The sequence below is a fragment of the Balaenoptera acutorostrata genome, chromosome 10, assembly GCF_949987535.1.
Source record: "Balaenoptera acutorostrata chromosome 10, mBalAcu1.1, whole genome shotgun sequence".
NCBI lineage: Eukaryota > Metazoa > Chordata > Mammalia > Artiodactyla > Balaenopteridae > Balaenoptera > Balaenoptera acutorostrata.
The window spans coordinates 85,383,752-85,403,764 of NC_080073.1; the positions used below are offsets into that span (position 1 = coordinate 85,383,752).

The 20,013-nt window shown below is 40.8% G+C and overlaps 1 protein-coding gene across 1 annotated transcript in view; it reads right to left on the reverse strand.

Moving 5' to 3' along the window:
• LOC102998885 (zinc finger protein with KRAB and SCAN domains 7-like) overlaps positions 1–20,013 on the reverse strand; it is a 50,347-nt gene that overhangs the window by 12,463 nt on the left and 17,871 nt on the right. Inside the window, exon 7 of the mRNA XM_057555777.1 lies at positions 11,056–11,743. Coding sequence (XP_057411760.1) covers positions 11,056–11,743 — 688 coding nt within the window. The remainder of the gene's footprint in view (positions 1–11,055; positions 11,744–20,013) is intronic.

The following is a 20,013-nucleotide window of genomic DNA, read 5'->3' on the forward strand; positions in this document are numbered from 1 at the left end:
ATGTTAGCTGTAGTTTTGGTAGTTTTTTTTTTTTTTGAAGCTACTGCTTATCTTTTATTATTATTATTTATTTATTTATTTTTGGCTGTGTTGGGTCTTCATTGCTGTACGTGGGCTTTCTCTAGTTGCGGTGAGTGGGGGCTACTCTTCGCTGTGGTGCATGGGCTTCTCCTTGCAGTGGCTCCTCTTGTTGCGGAGCGTGGGCTCTAGGCGCGCTGGCTTCAGTAGTTGTGGCTCGCGGGCTCTAGAGCACAGGTTCAGTAGTTGTGGCACATGGGCTTAGTTGCTCTGTGGCATGTGGGATCTTTCCGGACCAGGGCTCAAACCCATGTACCCTGCATTGGCAGGCGGATTATTAACCACTGTGCCACCAGGGAAGTCTTTGGTAGATGTTCTTTATCAAGTTGAGGAAGTTCCTCTCCATCCTTAGTTTGCTGAGAATTTTTATTATGAAAGGGTGTTAGATTTTGTCAAATGCTTTTTCTGCATCTATCGATATGATTATATATTTTTTCTTCTTTAGCCTATTGATGTGATGGATTACATTAACTGATTTTTAAATGGTGAACCAACCTTGCATACCTGGGATAAATCCCACTTGGTCATGTTGTATAATTCTTTTTATACATTGTTGGATTCAACTTACTAATATTTTGTTGCAGATTTTTGCATCTATTCATGAAATATATTGGTTTGTAGTTTTCCTTTCAAGTAATGTCTTTGTCTAGTTTTGGTATTGGGGTAATTCTAGCCTTACAGAATGAATTAGGAAGTATTCCCTCCGTTTCTATCATCTGTTAAGAAATAATATTTATAAAATTTCTACTGAAATGTTTGGTAGAATTTACCAGTGAACGCACCTGCACTGGTGCTGTTTTGGAAGATTATTAATTATTGATTCAATTTCTTTAATAGATAAAGGCCAATCAGATGATCTATTTATCCTTGTTGGGGTTTTGGTAGATTGTGCCTGTGATTATTGTGATTTATAATAAGAGAAATATATTTGGTCTTTCTCCTCATTCCTGGCACTAGGCTCCTAAAAACCTTGGAATTTCCTCAATGTTGAGATCTTTTATGTTAATGGGGTGACTTTTGGAAAGCACCTAAGGATTGGGGCTTGGTTGTCAGTGGAGCTAACCACGTGTCTAAATTAAATTTTAGGAAGTTCTTAGTTGTTATGTATTTAAATATTGTGTCTGGCTTCGATTTTGTTAATTTCTCTTGCAACCCTAATTACAAATATTTTAGATCTGTATTATCTGTCTCTTACCCTTTTCCTATATAATCCATCCTTTTTGTCCTTTTTGTGCTTCATTCTAGATATTTTCTTCTCAACTATGTAGTTCACTCATCTTTTCTTCAGCTGTTTCATCTGCTGCTATATGCATCCACAAATTTTTTGTTTTTGTTTTTCAATTTCAGAATTTGCATTTAGTTCTTTTCATTGTTCCCCATTTTTTGTTAAAATTCTTATCTTTCATTTTTGAACATTGCACGTATTATTTTAAAATCTGTGCCCAGTAACTCAAATTCTGAATTCCCAGTAGAAATGTTTCTACTCTCAATTGCTTCTGTTGACTTTTCTTTGCATTATTTGTCTTCTCTTGTGCCTAGTTTAAAAAAAAGTTTTCGCAAAATTGCTTGTAAAAATAATTTGAGGGGCTTCCCTGGTGGCGCAGTGGTTGAGAATCTGCCTGCCAATGCAGGGGACACGGGTTCGAGCCCTAGTCTGGGAAGATCCCACATGCCGCAGAGTGACTAGGCCCGTGAGCCACAATTGCTGAGCCTGCGCGTCTGGAGCCTGTGCTCCGCAACAAGAGAGGCCACAATAGTGAGAGGCCCGCGCACCGCGATGAAGAGTGGCCCCCACTTGTCGCAACTAGAGAAAGCCCTCGCACAGAAACGAAGACCCAACACAGCCATAAATAAATAAATAAATAAATAAATAAATAAATAAAATTAAAAAAAATCCTAATGTGATTTATTAAAAAATAATAATAATAATTTCAGAGCTAATAGACTATTATGTCCTTACAGAGAGGATATCCTGGTACCTGAGGGCACTAGCAATATGGAATCACTTAAATCCAACTGTAGAAATTGAGAAATTCAAAATCTGAGCTGCAGCCCCCTGGGTGAGCCTGTCTGTGTGTGGTTCACCCTTATTTTTAGAGTGTGGTCATCTGGGGTCCCACACACCAAAGGGAAGGAATTTACCAGCACTAACTCTCACTTTGGCAGTCCCCAGAATCCAATTTTAGTGTCTCCAGGCCCAATGTCAGGACCTATGCACTCGGTACACTCCCTTTTTGGGATGATGTTCTTAGGTAGAAGGGAAAAAGCTTTCATTTTCCCCTTTATCCACAACATGGTCTGATATATAGCTTTTAATCACACTGTATTTTATTTTTTCAGTATTTTTAAAAGTATTTATTTTTGGCTGCACCAGGTGTTAGTTGCAGCATGCTGGATCTTCATCGTGGCATGTGGGATCTTTTAGTTGCAGCACGTAGGCTTCTTAGTTGCGGCATGAGAACACCTAGGTTTGGCATGTGGGATCTAGTTCCCTGACCAGGGATTGAACCCAGGCCCCCTGCATTGGGAGCATGGAGTCTTATACTCTGGACTACCAGGTAAGTCCCTAACCACATTCTATTTTAAATAGTATAATCAGTTTGCTTCAACAGACCCTGAGAAGTCAGGCATTATTCTTGAAGTTGAAGTTTCTTTATTCCTACCTTGGAGATTCACCTCACCCCATCCTCACCAGATGAGAGGGTGCCTGGCTGGTTGGGATATCTGCTGCTCTTAGGAACCCACACAGGAAAGGTGACATCATGATCATGTAAGGCACCAGATAGATCTCTTAGTTCCCAAGGAACAGGAACCATTACCTGCTAGTAAAATTGACATAGTGCATAACCTATGACCCAGCAATTTCATTCCTGTGTATGTTTTCCAGAAAAACTCCCAAAGGTGTTCAGACCAAGACTGTTTATAATAAGGAGTTGGTTAAAAGCCTAAATGTATAAAATTGAAAGTAAGGCCACACACAGACCAATGATTATGATGCACCATGAAATGAGTTTGTAATCAATCCCCACTGAGCAACCAAGGTTACTTCTTGACCAGGTCTGGGAAGAGGGCAGATCCTATAGCAAACGATTAGAGATCCCTCTTCAGGCTGAATAGATACCAACCCATAAACAGAACCCTTCAAGCAGTCATTCAACAGCATGTGTCACAAGCCTTCTCTGTGTCAGTCACTATTTTAAATATTAGAGACACAAAGATGAATGTGGTAAATACGGTCTGTGTTCAGCATATCACATGTGCACATGGCCCACCCACATTTCACCATCTTTTTTTTTTTTAACAAAGGATAGGAAATTTTGTGAAATGATTTACCAAAACACAGATATTTATTTGCTGCATTTCCCAGATATACTAACACGATAAAAAGAGATCACTAATCATTAGAGAAATGCAAATCAAAACTACAATGAGGTATCACCTCACACGGGTCAGAATGGCCATCATAAAAAAATCTACAAACAATAAATGCTGGAGGGGGTGTGGAGAAAAGGGAACCCTCTTGCACTGTTGGTGGGAATGTAAATTGATACAGCCACTATGGAGAACAGTATGGAGGTTCCTTAAAAAACTAAAAACAGAACTACCATAGACCCAGCAATCCCACTACTGGGCATATACCCTGAGAAAACCGTAATTCAAAAAGAGTCATGTACCACAATGTTCATTAGAGCACTGTTTACAATAGCCAGGACATGGAAGCAACCTAAGTGTCCATAGACAGATGAATGGATAAAGAAGATGTGGCACATATATACAATGGAATATTACTCAGCCATAAAAAGAAACGAAATTGAGTTATTTGTAGTGAGGTAGATGGACCTAGAGTCTGTCATACAGAGTGAAGTAAGTCAGAAGAGAAAAACAAATACCGTATGCTAACACATATATACAGAATCTAAAAAAAAAACCAAAACGGTTCTAACGAACCTAGGGGCAGGACAGGAATAAAGACGCAGACGTAGAGAATGAACTTGAGAACACGGGGAGGGGGAAGGGTAAGCTGGGACGAAGTGAGAGTGGCGTGGACATATACACACCACCAAATATAAAATAGTTGGTGGGAAGCAGCCGCATAGCACAGGGAGATCAGCTCGGTGCTTTGTGGCCACCTAGAGGGGTGGGAAGGGAGGATGGGAGGGAGACAGAGGGAGGGGATATAGGGATATATGTATACGTATAGCTGACTCACTTTGTTATACAGCAGAAACTAACACACCATTGTAAAGCAATTATACTCCAATAAAGATGTTTAAAAAAAAAAAAGTAAAAGGGAGTAAGTCTGGTAGAAGTGTATACCTGTTGCGTCCCAGGAATCAATGTCAAAATCATTCTTAGAAAAAGTATTTAATTAGCATCATGAATTCCAAACAAAAAATAAATGTAATAGTATTTGGATTATCCAAGGTTGTGGTTAGTTTTAAAGACATCCCCCTACTTTCTCTACATTTACTGTAGAAAATGAAAAGCTAACTGTGCCAAAGACAGTTAAATATCCACTGAGATCTGTCACAGGAATCTGTTCTAATTCAACTTTGCCCAAAGTGACCTGACAAAGTCTCTCTGATAATACTTGTCTAACTGCATAACATAATGCCAGTTAAAGTGATTTTTTGCAATTGGGTTTTTTTCTTAGTGGTGACATTTGATGTTGAAAAGTTCTATGTTATACCTCTACCACATATTTGACTATTGAGGCTCATTTTTGTTGTGTATCCTCTGTTTAGTAAGAGATGAGTTCAAGAGATTTCCCCACACCTGTCCCAGTCATAAAGCTTCTCTCCAGTGTGGACCCTGATGTTTGATATGATCTGGACTTTTTTTTTTCTTTCTTTTTTTTTTGGTGGGGGGCAGTGAAAGTGTGGAGTCCTACTGGACTGTCAGGGAATTCCTGATAAGATATGAACTTTGACTGAAGGCTTTCCTACATTATTTACCCTTAAAGAGCTTTTCCCCACAAGGAATTTTTGTTACACTTTAAGAGCTGAGCTAACGCTGAAAGCGTCCCCACAGTGGTCATACATACATAGGGTTTTGTTCCAGTATGGATTTTCCAATGTATAAGATAGAGCTTTTAAGTGAAGGCCTTCCCACATTTTAATATTTACGGATTTTCTCTCTAGCATGGGTTTTCTGGTAATTAAGTGCTGGCTTCCAAACGAAGGCCTTCCCCCACTCACTACATTCATAATGGTGCTTTACATTGTGGGTTCTTTGGCGGGTGACCAGACTCAAAACACAATGAATCCTACAGTATTATACTCTTTACACCAGTAAGTTTTCTCTTCAGTGTGGATTCTCTGATGTTTAGCAAGGCTATCAGAGAACTTAAAGGCTTTGCCACATTCGTGACATAGATAAGGCTCCTGTCCAAAATGAATTTGCTTATGTTCAATGAGACTTGAGCTCACAGAGAAGGCTTCTGACAATGAAGATATCCCCAAGGGTTCTCTGATGTCTAAGATCACTCCAGTGTCTGAAGGTTTTACCACATTCTTAATTCTCATGAAACTCTTTTCAGGATGGCTTCTCTGCTGTTTATTGAGACTTGGGATTACACTGAAGGTCGTTCCTGGTTGAGGATCTATAGGGCTTTCTTTAAGTTTGGATGTGCTGGTGATTGGTCAGGGCTGCTAGTGTGCCAGGGTTTGTCTTATGAGGGAGGGATATCTTTGGCTTAATGACTTCCACTCACTTTACGAGTGGCTGCTTCTTTTATTACAGTTGAAGTTGGAAATTGTGCATAAGCTGAATGGAGAATTTCCCACGCCCACAGCATCGACAGGACTGAACTTCAGGGTGAATTCTCCCAGGTATCTTAGGCCTCTTTATCGGAGTGATATTCTCCATGGCTTGAGGCAATGTAAGTTGTGCGTCCTCAAAGGGGCTCCTCTCCCACTTGGGTAAATTATTCAGAAGTCCATGAACTTGTCCAGTGTGGAGCCCCTGATGATGTTCCCAGTTAGTCTTCTGAACATCTCCCTTGTGTGTTAGACTTCTTGGAAAACTCTGCTTTGAAACAGACTCCTTATTTAAGGCCAGGAGTCACCATCTGAAAGAACAGGTTGATCATGAAATTAGCATCTTTTCCCCAGAGGCAGAAAGAGGGAGTCAAATGTAACATACATGAGAGTAGCCTACAGAGAGAAACTACATAAAACACAACTCTATGTGTGAAAGTTCTAAGTAAGAATACATACTTGCTTTTCCATTAATTTCTGCTCTTATCTTTAGTATTTTCTTCCTTCTGCTTTCTTGGGTTTATTTTCCTGTGCTTTAAGTTCTTAAAAGGGATGTTTAGAGCATTTTTTTTCCACCTTTGCTTCTTTTCTAAATATAGCATCTATACTTTTAAATGAAATAATTTACCCTAAGGAGCCTGAAAAAGTACCAGGAACAGAATAGGTCTAAATAAATGGAAGCTACTCATTATTAGTATTATCACTAATGTAAAGCAGGAGAAGTAAAATAGAAAGAAGGGACTGGTGAGGAGACTCATTTGTTCAAGAGCGCCAGTGAACATAACAATATAGAAAGTAGCAGATTAAAGAAGAGGTCATCACATTACAAAGCATTTTACTATCTATTTGGAGAGATGATAAAAACCTCAAAGCTGTAAGGTGTATCAGAGAATATCTAGCCTGTCTCCTTATTTTTAAGGATATAAAACTGAGGCCCAGCTAGGTGGCATTAGCCTAGGTAACAGGATTACTTAGAGGTAAAGATAGGTTGAGACCAAGGGCTCTTGAATTTCACCTTTACAGTTTTTACCAGCATAACACACTGGCCCACTGTGGTGCGTAAACAACCTTCAGATCAAAACTTTCATAATATAGCATAGTGGTTAGGAGAAAACATTGTCAAGTTGAACTTCTGGTTTCAATTCCTGGCTCTACCGTTTCCTAGCTGTCTCTGTTCCTCAATATTTTTAGCTGTAAAATGAGAATATAGTAGTATGTATATCATTTCATTATTTTTTATTGAGAAAAATACACATGTAAGGTACTCAGAAAAAACCCCAGCATAGGAAGCATTCCAAAAATATTGGCCAATATGGTAGATCCATTATCTCAATGGTAAATTATATTACTTTTCTTAGTTATTCACTGTCCTCTTTGTAAGCTTTATTTTTCTCCACCCTATGGATAGTAAGCTTGGTGATTTGACCTGCTTTGACTAACGAAACGTTAAGTGGAAATGACATATGCTCCTCCTGAATAGATGCTTTAAAAGCCATCATGTGGTCCTACCACTGTTTTTCTTTTGCCATAACAGCAGCATATTCAAGGTAGGAGTATTCTTCTAGCCTGGATCCTAGAGTGGTGAGAATGTGTTGCATTAGTCAGTTAACACAGGCAAAAATGAAAGTAACAGCCAAGCCTTTAATCACTTACTGCAATAGCATTAGCAAGAGGCCCAACAACAAAAAAGTGCTGGCTCCTGCAGTGTTTTATTCTTATCCATGCAACAGTGCCAGGCAGGGGTCAGGTGAATCAGCACAGGTGTGGGGACTGTGTCACTGCCAAGATAGCACCAAACAAAAGGCTCCAGTCATTTTCTGGACCCGGAGGCCAGGGGAAGAAAGAGGGGAAAGGCTAGGATTGTAAAAGTACTAGTACTGAGTCAGAGTGAAGAAAAGTGTCTTGCCTTATTGAAGTGAGAGAATCTTGAAGAGTTACTCGGGCAAGACCCCCAGTAAAAAGGGCCCCAAAAGGAGGTGCCTGGGCTAAGAGTACAGATATGCCTAAAAGCATGGCTGGCCAGGCGGTCTGAGTCTTTGACTGCAACTCCCTTCAGAGACTGCATGCACTGGCTGTGCCTCGAAGTCTTGTGTAGGAGGGTAGCTTTACACCCATGAGGGATAAAGCCTTTGTAACTGCCTATGGTCAGGTCTAAAAAATCATACACATTGAAAACTTCCTTCTTCTCTCCCAGATGCACCATGATTTTCACATGTTATTCCCACTGTACCTTCCTTCATTCCTTTTCATGTGGCTGAAGAACTCATTCTTTCTTCAAGATTTCATCCTCCTTCAAAGCTTTTCCAACCTTCTCATAAGTACTTGTTACACTTACAATGCAAAGCATTCGGTATAAATCCAATGGCTTTATCACTGTAATTATTATTTTCTATCTACTCCTTTCTCCCTGTCCACAAATAGACTGTAAGCCTCTGGAGAGTAGGGTGCTTTTTTCATTTATTTTTGTATTCCTAGTACTTGACACAAGGCTCAACCAAAAATAGATAATCACTAATACCTTAATTTGAGCTTATAAGGAAAAACCATGTTACATATATCCTGATCTCCTAACACTCAATTCTTCAGTAAATGAAATTTCTTTTTCCAGAATGTCTGTTCCTTCAAAGTTTTCAGAATACTCACCACTTACTGCTTAGGAATCACAGTTGTGCTGGTCTGGGTGGGATATGGCATCACTTCAGTGCTGATCCCAGAAGGGTGTTCTCCACCCAGACGACTCTGTCTGCAAACCACCATCCTATGAACAAACCAAGACAGCTGGGCCCAAAGAGGTAAATACTGAAAACAATGGCGATAACAACATAGACAGGGGGTGACAGGGAACTCTCTCCACAGCAGAGCAGGGGGAAACCACAGTGTCCTTCAATTGCCAAAGGCAGGAAAAAGTAGGGCAAAGAATTAACACCTTCAACCCAGCATAGCAAAGTCAACTTCCTGGTGCTTCTTTGAGGCCCTTCACTGCCTGTAAGTACGTGCCTTACTTTCTCTAACATGCCTCATGCCCTGAGTGAGGTCCTATCTCCTCAATTTGAGCTGCAGAACCATGACATTCTCCGCCTTCAGGCCCCATGTCCAGGCCTAAAGTTACCTGAGTAGTGTGGTAAGCACCACCTCAATAACAGAGACTTCATGATGTGCTTTTTAACATGTGTCTGTCACCTCAGTGTTTGAGGGCACAAGTTAGCTTAGAGCTACCTGGAATCCAGTGTGTCTTATAGCTGACTTGCTTGAATTGCTGATGAGAATTCAGGGAAACTGTGCATCCTTCACAACACAGAGTCTTACTCTGAAGTGAATACCACTTCAACTTCCCACAGTGTTCCCTCCTACTTGTCCACAGTGTGGACCAAAGCAATCTGCAATTTCTATCAATTTGGTGCTCACCTTGTACCTCGAATTACTAAGTTTCAGGGATCAAAAGGATTTCAGGCCCATTACCCAGGAGTAAGAAATCACTACTAAAATTGAAAAATAATAACAAAGTAATTTTAAAGTCCAGATTTCCTTTGAGTTTCATATGTGCAGAGAATACAGAGTTTGAGTTTTAGGCCTGGGGATAGTTAGGAAGTTAGGCTATAGTCTGGTGAACAGCTCTACTGGGATTTCCACAGATATAACAAAGACATTTCTCTAATTGAATTCATTAACTTTCTACCACCTCCCAAATCTGAGCTCTCCTGGTTGATTACAGATATCAAGCTTCACACAGTCACTCAGATAGATCTTTTTTTTTTTTTTTATTGGAGTATAGTTGCTTTACAATGTTGGGTTAGTTTCTGCTGTACAACGAAGTGAATCAGCTACATGTGTACATATATCCCCTCCCTCCCGCCCCCACCCCATCCCACCCATCTAGGTCACCACAGAGCACCAAGCTGAGCTCCCTGCACTATACAGCAGGTTCCCACCCGCTATGTTTTACACACAGCAGTGCACATATGTCAATCCCAATCTCCAAGTTCATCCCCCCCACCCCCGTGTCTACACCTCTGTTCTCTACATCTGCATCTCTATTCTCAAACAGATCGTTGAAAGTCATCCTAAGACTAATGCCAAACCCAGCTCAACAACAGTTCCCCGAGCTTGTTCCATTCTCATACCTCTGAGTCTTTGCATATGCCACATTACACTTTGAGAAACACTGAATGCAAGGGTCGGAAGCACCTGACACTCTTTGAGAGGTTTTTGGTTTAGGAAGCTCAGTTAAGTTCTGGGGTTTATTGGATTATTAAGTCCAAAAGGCCTGGGGCTTATAATTAACCTTTTTAAAAAAATTAATTAATTTATTTTTATGTATTTATTTGCTGCGCTGGGTCTTGGCTGCAGCACATGGGATCTTCGTTGCAGCATGCGGGATCTTTAGTTGTGGCATTCGAACTCTTAGTTGCAGCATGTGGGATCTAGTTCCCTGATCAGGGATCGAACCTGGGCCCCTGCGTTGGGAGTGTGGAGTCTTACCCAGGCCTGGGGCTTTAACTAAGCAAGAATAACCTTGAAGAGGGAATTCCCTGGCGGTTCAGTGGTTAGGACTCAGCCCCTTCACTGCAGAGGGCCAGAGTTTGATCCCTGGTTGGGGAACTAAAATCCTGCAAGCCGCATGGCATGGTCAAAAAAAAAAAAAAAAAAAAAAAAGAATAACCTTGGAGAACTATCAGTTGGGATTCCTAGCTAAAAAGAGAGAGTATGCCTTCTGCCACGAGGTCAATAAGTCATCTAACCATCTCTAAGAGCATAGTAGTACATCAAAGCCAAAGAAATCAAGACCAATAGGTTAGTTATTTGCAGATTCAATGAGGATATGTAGTCCCTGTCTCACCAACCAACATTACTTCCAATTTCAAAATTTAATGTTTCACCTATAATACTGGTAGCAACAACAAAAACAAAAGGCTTGCACGTAAGAAAAGGAAAAATCATGTTTGAAATACTGAAGTTTGCTCTTACTAAAACATAACTACATTATGTTATAATTTACCTTATGAGTTGTAAAACTGCATTCTCAGAAGTAGATGTGGTCTTAGAGACTTAAATCAATCATTACGATGATGGAGTCCTTTTTCATTGACTTCTCACCTCTTTGATATTCCAAGAAACGAAGTGTCAATTAAAACATTAACTTTTACCGTACCCTTCCTTTGGTGACAACTTCTGATATTTAAAAAAAAGGCCTTTGTAATATCTTCACCATGTAAGTCACTGATGACACTTTCCTTTGGCATGTATTTTCTGGTGTTTAGTAAGATTAGAGCTCCCACGGAATGCTTTCCCACACTTGTCACACTCGTATGGTTTCTCTCCAGTATGGATTCTCTGATGAAGAATAAGAGTTGAGATCTGGCTGAATGCTTTCCTGCATTCTCCACACTTATAGGGCTTTTCTCCAGAATGAATCCTCTGGTGATTAATAAGGGCTGAGTTCACATAGAAGGCCTTCCCACACTCCTTACACTCATACGGTTTTTCTCCTGTGTGGATTCTCTGATGTTTGATGAGGTCTGAGCTCACGCTGAAGGCTTTCCCACACTCATCACACTCATAAGGTTTCTCACCAGAGTGGATTCTCTGATGTTTGATGAGGTCTGAGCTCACACTAAATGCTCTGCCACATTCATTACATTCATAGGGTTTCTCTCCATTGTGGATTCTCTGATGTATAATCAGGTGCGCCCTCACACTGAATGCTTTCCTACACTCATTACAAGTATAGGGTTTCTCACCAGTGTGGATTCTTTCATGCACAGTGAGGGTTGAGCGTGCATTGAAGGCTTTTCCACAGTGATCACACTCATAGGGTTTCTCTCCGGTGTGGACTCTCCGATGTCGAACAAGGCTTGAGCTCTGGGCAAACTTCTTTCCACACTCACTGCATTTATACCATCTTTCTTCTTCAGGCTTGTCCTCATGCCTTTCTAACTGGTTCTCATACTGAAAAGCTTTTTTATTCTCAGGAATCTGTAAAGTATCCCTATCATATATGCTGGGGACCTTCGGGTGTGGGTCCATCCTTACAAAAATCTTCCCTTCAGAATTGACACCTTGTTCATACCTTTGGCCTTGATTCCTGAAATAAACAGACCTTTCAAATGTAATTTATTCCCTGATGCTAAAGCAATATGATGTAATAAAGACTAAACTAGGACTCTCAAACATGTTCCACAAACCCAGGACATACCGATCACACGGTGGCCAGATCAAATGTTTTTCTTCAGTCTGTACCACCACAGAACTATTGGAATGAACACCTGACTCAAATAACTATTTAAGTCTACCCTTTATAAAGGTATTTAAAGCACAAAATCTGGGATATAAGTGAGCATATAAAATAATAGATAGTTTCTACTTAAGACTTTTTATCATATTTAATTAAATTGGGAAACAAGATAGGAGTTGCAGAGATTTTCAGATAGCAGAGCAGATGAAGGAGCACAGGAATAGAGAAGGCAAAAAACCAGAAATTCAACTGATAATGAATTAGTTTGGGAAAAATGATAATAACATCATCGTTGTGTTTTACCACTCACACAAGTCCACACTATTTGGGTTGGAAGAGAGACATGAAGATAAAAGAAGCTCTGTCTACTGCTACCTCTACTATTGCTGCAGCTGATGTTGCTATGACAGACAGTACCTTAGCAACAGGGGTGCTTTGTCTTCTCTGGGACTGTGACAGAACAGACCCTTTATCTCTCCAAAGAAGGATCCACTCCATCTTTATAATTCAGACCAATGTGTGGATAACTTGTTGGATTGCTCCCACTCTCTTATCCCCTGGGAACAAACTCAATTCTATCTCCAAACTTAACAAAACTTTTGCTTCAAACTCAAATTACACAAATTATCCCCCTCTGCCTTTTTCCATCTTACAAATTGTTTTATGTCTCACCAGTGATAAGTCAACACCCCCAAACCTCTAACCTCAGCATGACAATGAGAAAAACATCAGTCAAATTTCAATTGAGTAACATTCTACAAAAAACCTGAAAGTACTCCTCAAAACTGTCAAAGTCATCAAAAACAAGGAAAGTCTGAGAAACTGTCACAGCCAAGAGGAGCCTATGGAGACATGACAATTAAATGTAATATGGTATGCTGGATGGGATCCTGGACTAGAAAAAAGAACATTACGTAAAAATTAAGGAAGCGTGAATAAAGTATGGACTTTAATAATAATAGGCAATAGTAACTCAATAGTTGTGATAAGTGTTCTATATAATGTAAGATGTTAATAACAGGGGAAACTGGGGACTTCCCTGGTGATCCAGTGGTTAAGAATCCATGCTTTCAATGCAGTGGGCACAGGTTTGATCCCTGGTTGGGGAACTACGATTTTACATGCCACGTGGCGCAGCCAAAAAAAAAAAGAAAAGGAAACTGGGTGTGGGGGGATATAAGAACTCTCTGTACTATCTTCACAATTTTTCTGTTAATCTAAAATGCCCAGAGATCAGAAACTATTCTAAAAATTTTATTTAAAAATTTGTCTATGTTTTTGAATAGGTAATATACAATTCAAAAGTCAAAATGGTCTCAAAAGATATACAAAAAGAAGACTTGTTTCCACTCTGATCCCCTCAGTTTGCCACCTCCATAGGTAATCAATTTTATTAGCTTCTTGTGTCTTTCCAATATTTCTTTTACAAACATGTACTTTTTAAGCCTCTGATTTCCTTAATCCAGTTTCGAGCCCCACAAATCAGTCACAGGTTTACTTTCATATGGACACTATACCTTCCATGGCTTAGGAACTGTACCATTTCTAAGTGATGTTGTTCTATCAAGTTTCTCTGAACAGTAGCTCCTTGGCAACACTGAAAAAGGCTAACTCAGTGCACAGGTCATATGCAAATGAACCCTTGCCCAGAGTCCAGAAACATGGCTACCATGGAAGCATGTTGTGCAAGTCGCTTTGCCCTTAGCAAAACACAGAGAACTCCTAGTCCTACCCAAACCCCTTCTGGTCTGTAGCTTGCTCACACTTGAATTAGCCTTTCCTGTGACTGCCTCAATGTGCCTTCTTTTCCCTAATATATTCCCCTCACAGCCCCAAACTGCTGATATTGACTTTAGGCAACTACAAAGGATAATAAATACAGTATTTTTTCTGGATAAATTATCTTAAGGGCTACAAATATGTATAAAGTTACCTTTCTGAGCTGTTATCAGATACCTTAAGATTTTTAATTCCAAAGAAAAGCTATCAAGAAGAAAGAGGGACATTTGCTTTCATCATTTAAACAGAAGAAAAAGGTTGGAGGCAGAGGGGAATGCGATATAGATACCAAAAGAAAGGAGTTTCCATGAGTAGAGCATTCAGCTAAACTGATTTTTTCCTTTGAGGCAAAATGAAAGTATTTCAAAAACATCTAAATAAAATTGCCAAGTGTCCGTCACTCGTCAATCGTCTGATAGCTAAGGTTATCAGAACAAAGGAGAGCTGAGGGCACACAGCCAAGAGAAAAGAAAGTCTCCTCCACCTCCCCACACCCGCCTGGAAATCGGCCCCGCCAGAAAAGCGAGGAGGGTCACTCCAGCGATTGTCAGTCCTGCGAGCCTCCCAGACGCTGTTGGGGAACTCGGGGGTCTCTGGGGGAGTCGGCAATGCCAGGGTGGCAACGGCCCAGAGGAGAGGGAGGAAGGAAAGGACAGAAAAAGAAGCCGTGGGAAGAGAGAAAGGAAAAGATAGTAAAAGAGAAGGGAGGAGTGTGCGAAGAAGGCAGGGAAAGGGGAGGGGCGGCAGGGTGAGGGGAAGGAAAGGGTCGGGGCGCAAGGTAGAGGGGCAGGTGTGAGGCAACGAGGTGCAGCGCGTAGTAACCCTCTCTGCTGCTCTTCGCCCTACAGCTCAATCCAAACCCAAGGAGAAAGACGAGAGAGGTCTCACCTGGAAAACCGTGATCTGATGAACCGACAGGTCCTCTGACGCCCGCACTGGCTCGGAGAGGTCGACTTCCGCGGAACCCCGCCCCAGGCACCTGGTGGTCCCCTCTGGGATCCTGGAGGCTTCCTCTCAGTGGTTCATGAGCTGAGGACCTGAAAGGAGCAAGAGTGGAAAGGATTCTATTTACACAGAAAAAGGCATTTTAGGCTTTTTAGCTCCTTTAATCCTGCAGGGCAGACGTTACAGTCATCCTCTCATATATAAGAAATCCAAGAAGCAGATAAGTTTTCTGAGGTTAGACAACTAATAAAAGAGCTGAGGTGGAATTTGAACCTAGATCTGTTACAGTCCCAACTCCTTCCATTTCCCTCCCAACAGAACCAGCGAATGGTATCTCAAGGCTTAGGTCTTAGAAAGTAATCCCTATGTTAATTTGTAAATTTAACACTATTCCAATAAAAATACGAACTTTTTAATAAGTAGATTTTAAAGTTCACATAGAAAACTAAACAAGCAAGACTCCGCCTGAGAAAACTGTAAAAGAAGGGCAATGAAGGGGCACTTGTCCTAAAGAATTTTAAACATATTATAAAGCCTCAATAATTAAACAGTGTGGCACTGGTGAATGAGATAAACAAATAATTCAGAATAGAAGGTCCAGAAATAGATGCAATCACAGGCAGAAATCTAGCATATAATAAAGGTAGCCAACCAGTAAGAAAAAGATGAATAGACTTTTCAATAAATGTATGCGGAGAACTGGGTAATCATCTGGAAAAACATTAAATTGGATTCCGACCTCACTCTGTACACCGGTAAATATTTCAAATAAATAGAAGTTGTAAATGTTATAAATGAAACCATACAAGTGCCAGAGGAAAACATGGGAGAAGTCTTTTATAACTTCAGAGTAGGAAGCCCTTTCTTTCTAATTATGAACCAAAATCCAGAGGCCATAAATGAAAAGATTGATAAATTTGACCCCACACACAAAGAATCCATACTCCGGCAAGGTAAAACAAAAAAACCCACTTAAGTAGAGTGAAAAACAAATAAAAAATGGAAAATATACTTACAACTTATAGCTCAGACAACAGACAGCAAAGGGGGAACTTCTGAATAATAAAAGTCATGGAATTGGCAGAGCTGAGCTGGATTCCCTACTGTTCCACCCTCATTTTGAACTTAATCAGATTGCTAAGCATTCATAACCACACAGTTATGCTGATCTCATTAAGCAGAAGCTTAAGAAAAAAAAAAGTGTCCTCAGGTCCCTTACATCCAGAACCTTCAGAAAACTATAGAATGTCAAAGTTTAACACTTAACAACTCTCCTGTAGGGAGAAGGGTCCCTGTAATTAATATTTCAATAGTGTATTCCTGGCTAGGAGCCGGAGAGACAGTGGTTCTCCTTCTGCTGCCAGAGCTGACATTTATTAATAGATCACTTCTTGACTGTGTGCAAGAACTGGGACCTAGAAAAAATTAAACACGTGAAATTATGAGGGAATCACTGTATAAACAAATAAATCAGCAGAGCAGGCCAAGTCCCAGGAAGGTAAGGAGAGGAAGAAATAATTACAACAAATATCTAGGTAGCATTTCTTATGTACCAGGTAATGTTCATGTAATGTAAAAGGCAGTTGCTTTTATCATCCTCATTTACAGACCAGGAAATGGAAGCACAGAGATTAAGTTATTTGGCCACTATCACAGTCTGACTTTAGACTTGCTTACATAAAACGTAGGAAAAAAAGAGAAGAATCACTAAGAGGCTAAAAGTTTTAAGATGACTTGATAATACCTCTCCTTTGCTGCCCTCTTGTCTAGGTTCACCCTACTCCCTCTTGAGGTCCTCCAGCTTAGCCACTTTCCCAAAGACCCTCTCCCCCCAATGCCACTCCCATACCCAGACCTGGCATTCCTCATCAGAATAGTCAGGAACTGGACTCAGCCATTGTCAACCGAGCTGCTGGAGCCAGCTCAGAGCAGTTTTCTAGTAACAGAATCCTTGGAACCAGCAAAAGCAGCTCTTCTAAAAATGCATACATGCAGCTTTCTTGTTAATTGGAGAGTCTGCAATTCAGTAAGATTTCTCTTGAGGGCATCCCTTTTCCGGAATACTTCTGTAAAAGAAACATTAATTTACTCAAAGAAAAAGCAGATTGCCATAGCTGTTACACTAATTACTAAGGGTAATGGGAGGAAAAAGAAAAAAAAGAAAAAAAGAAAGCCATGTCAAATAAGGGGCTAACTTGCAAAGAAGGGCTGTCAGATCACAAACTGGGATTAGCAGGCGTGGCCCTGTGCCACAGGAATCTCCTTGCCATTGCCTCGGAGCACTACCGGGAGAGGGCCTGGAGACGTGCGTCGGGAGAGAACAGCACCGCCGTTGCCGGTAGGCGGGTCTGCACACGTGTGGACGGAAAAGTTACTGCTAAAGGGGAAGGGCGATTATTTATTGCCAAGCTGAAATACAGAGATGTATTCTGCATTCTAAAGGAAATGTGGGCACGAAACGCAGATGTGGAAGAGGAAACCTCTCCTAAATGTAGAGCTCCTAATACTTCCAATCATTTGCAGTTTCTCCCTTTTGTTTGGAATGGCAAGCTGAGGGGTCTGGTGGGCATTGATTCCAAATGTACCAGGGGTACACGTGGTTAATGTGACTCAATAAATCTCTGAAGACCTCAGGAACGACAGGGGTTATAATCCCTAGAGAAGTAGTCCAAATGTGGACCCCAGCAGCACTAAATCGCGAGAAAAACCCTTCCCTGGGGGGTTGCATCTGGGCTTAGTGCCCACCGTCCCAGGACCGCCTCTCGGGGTTCATGCCAACGCTCCACCCCGGCCCGACCAAGGAGAGGGAATCCGAGGGGTTGCAGCTGAGCAACGTCCACCACGCCACCGCCCAAACGCAGAGCACGCTACAGCCGCCCGAGCAGCAACCTGCTCCGAGAGCTCCCCGCGGGCGGAAGTCCCTCTCCGCACTTCCGGGGCGGGGCCTAGCTTGTACCCAGGCAGGCCGTTGTGGGCTCTGGTCCCTACTAAGTTATTCCTGGGAGCTCCTCTGCCCCGAGTCTTTGAAAGACTCCGAATTCCTGTCTCACCCGTCACGAAGGTGATTTTTTGCTTCCTGATTTTACCCAGGGTAGGGTCACCCTCGAATATTGGAATTTAAAGACACTGCAGCTGGGAAAGGGCAACATCTCCAGTGTGGGCCCTACAGGATTCCTAAAACTGACACACAGGGCCCTAAGAGCTCTGGTCTTCATTATTAGCAGTCTGAAGCCAATGCTGCACATCCTATGTGCTTTCTCCAAGATTAGGAACCAGACCTGAGAGGGCAGGACTTTCAAAAGGGCGGCGGTACTGCAAAATCCCTTGGACTACTGAGTCGTTTATTAAAGAATTTAACTCAAGACACCAGTCAGTATACTCGTTTGGACATACAAGCTGATAAAAGGAATAATTCCTAAAATGAAACACTACAAGTGGAGGCAATAAGTATGAATACATCCCATGGCATAGTATGAATCAAGAACATAAAACAACAAGGGTCATGACTAGCCAAAAAAGAAATAGGCAAAGCCTCAGGAAGCCTGGATTTTATTTTCACCTGTACCACTAACTTAATGGGTGACCTGGTGCAAGCCACATGACCTCTCTGGACCTTCATTTACAGAATAACGGGCTGGAAAATGATCTCAAAAGTCACTTCCAAACCTAGCATTCTATAGACTGTATGAGTAAACACAACAGATCAACGCAGTTATTTCTTTGCTATATTACATAAACCGATTTTTCTAACTCTGGGATCATTACTTTTTAAACCTGTTGAAGGAAGTACCATTAAGTTACAAAAGGAGACTAGTTTTTAAAAAGTCTTCTTTTACACTACTCAATTTCCTAATTAACTAAATTTCCTACTAATATTTCCCCCTACATGTGTTTAAGTAGGATTAACAGAGTATGTTAAAAACTTAAGTGGGAATGTATTTTAATACTTGGCAAACTTTGACAACGTTCTGGCTTGGGGTTTCCTTGGGAAGTTGGCAGTTATTCCTGTCTAGTGCCTGTCCAAGGGACTGTCAAGGGTCATGTGTTGTCCCCAAAGCTAAATCTTTGGTAAGTTGCAGGCCCTCTGCTAAAGAGATAGGCCCCAGTGTTTTACCTTGTATTTTATGTAATGAACCAAGATATAGAAGGCTAAAACTAGACTTGTACTCCTACAACATCTTCCACTTGGTATAAAGGATGGAGGCAGATTTGATGCTGAAAGCAATCTTAAAACATACAGGTATGTTGCTGTAAACTCCAAACATTAAGGCTTTTTGTAATCTTACAAACTACAAAATATATAAACACTTAGGATTCTCATAAAACTTGGCATAGCTAATTTTTCTAATTGTAAAAAAATCTAGTATTTCGTCTCTCTTCTTTTTTCTATTTACCTTAAATATATCTAGGCCAGGGTTTCTCAACCTTGGCACTATTAAACATACGGAGCTTGATAATTCTTTTGTTGTGGGGGTTGTCCTGTGCACGCAGTATGTTTAGCAACATCTCTAGCCTCTCACACTAGATGCCAGTGGTATCCCAGCCATCCACTAAAGGTACAACCGAAATTGTCTCCAGACGTTGCCAGATTTCTCCAGTTGAGAACCACTGGTCTAACTTGAGATACAAAAGCCTATTCTCAAGCACTTTTGCAATGATAAACAGTAATCTTTAGAGTTTCCTATTTTCTTTCTTAACCAATAAATAACTCTGACCAAACAAATAGAAAGCTTCACATTTCAACTTTTCACACATACCCTCCTAAAGTTGAATTTTTTGGTCTTTATTCTTAGGTATAGGCAGTTATTGATGTACAATGGAAATGGGTCTGTGCACAAAATAAGAAGACATATATCCTCAAAAGCAGTGTAAAAATTCCTGTATATAAAAAAATAATCCACACAATAATTCGACAAGCATTTATTAAACGCCTACTATGTGCTCAGCACTGTACTAGGCACTAAGGGGTGCAAAGATACAAATGTAAAAGTTATTATTCCTGCCCTCAAGGAGCTTACAATTTAACTTGGGAAATAAATACAAATGTGAAACTACAATACAGAATGCTAGAAAATAATTACAAAACAACATATTAGTAAGTGCATGGACCATAGTACAAACTCAAAGGATCAGTGCTGAGGCAGCACAGAATAAGGGAGGTCTCAGTGTGAGGTGAAATCGTCAGGGAGAGCTCATTCAGAAGATGTAATGGAAGCTAGG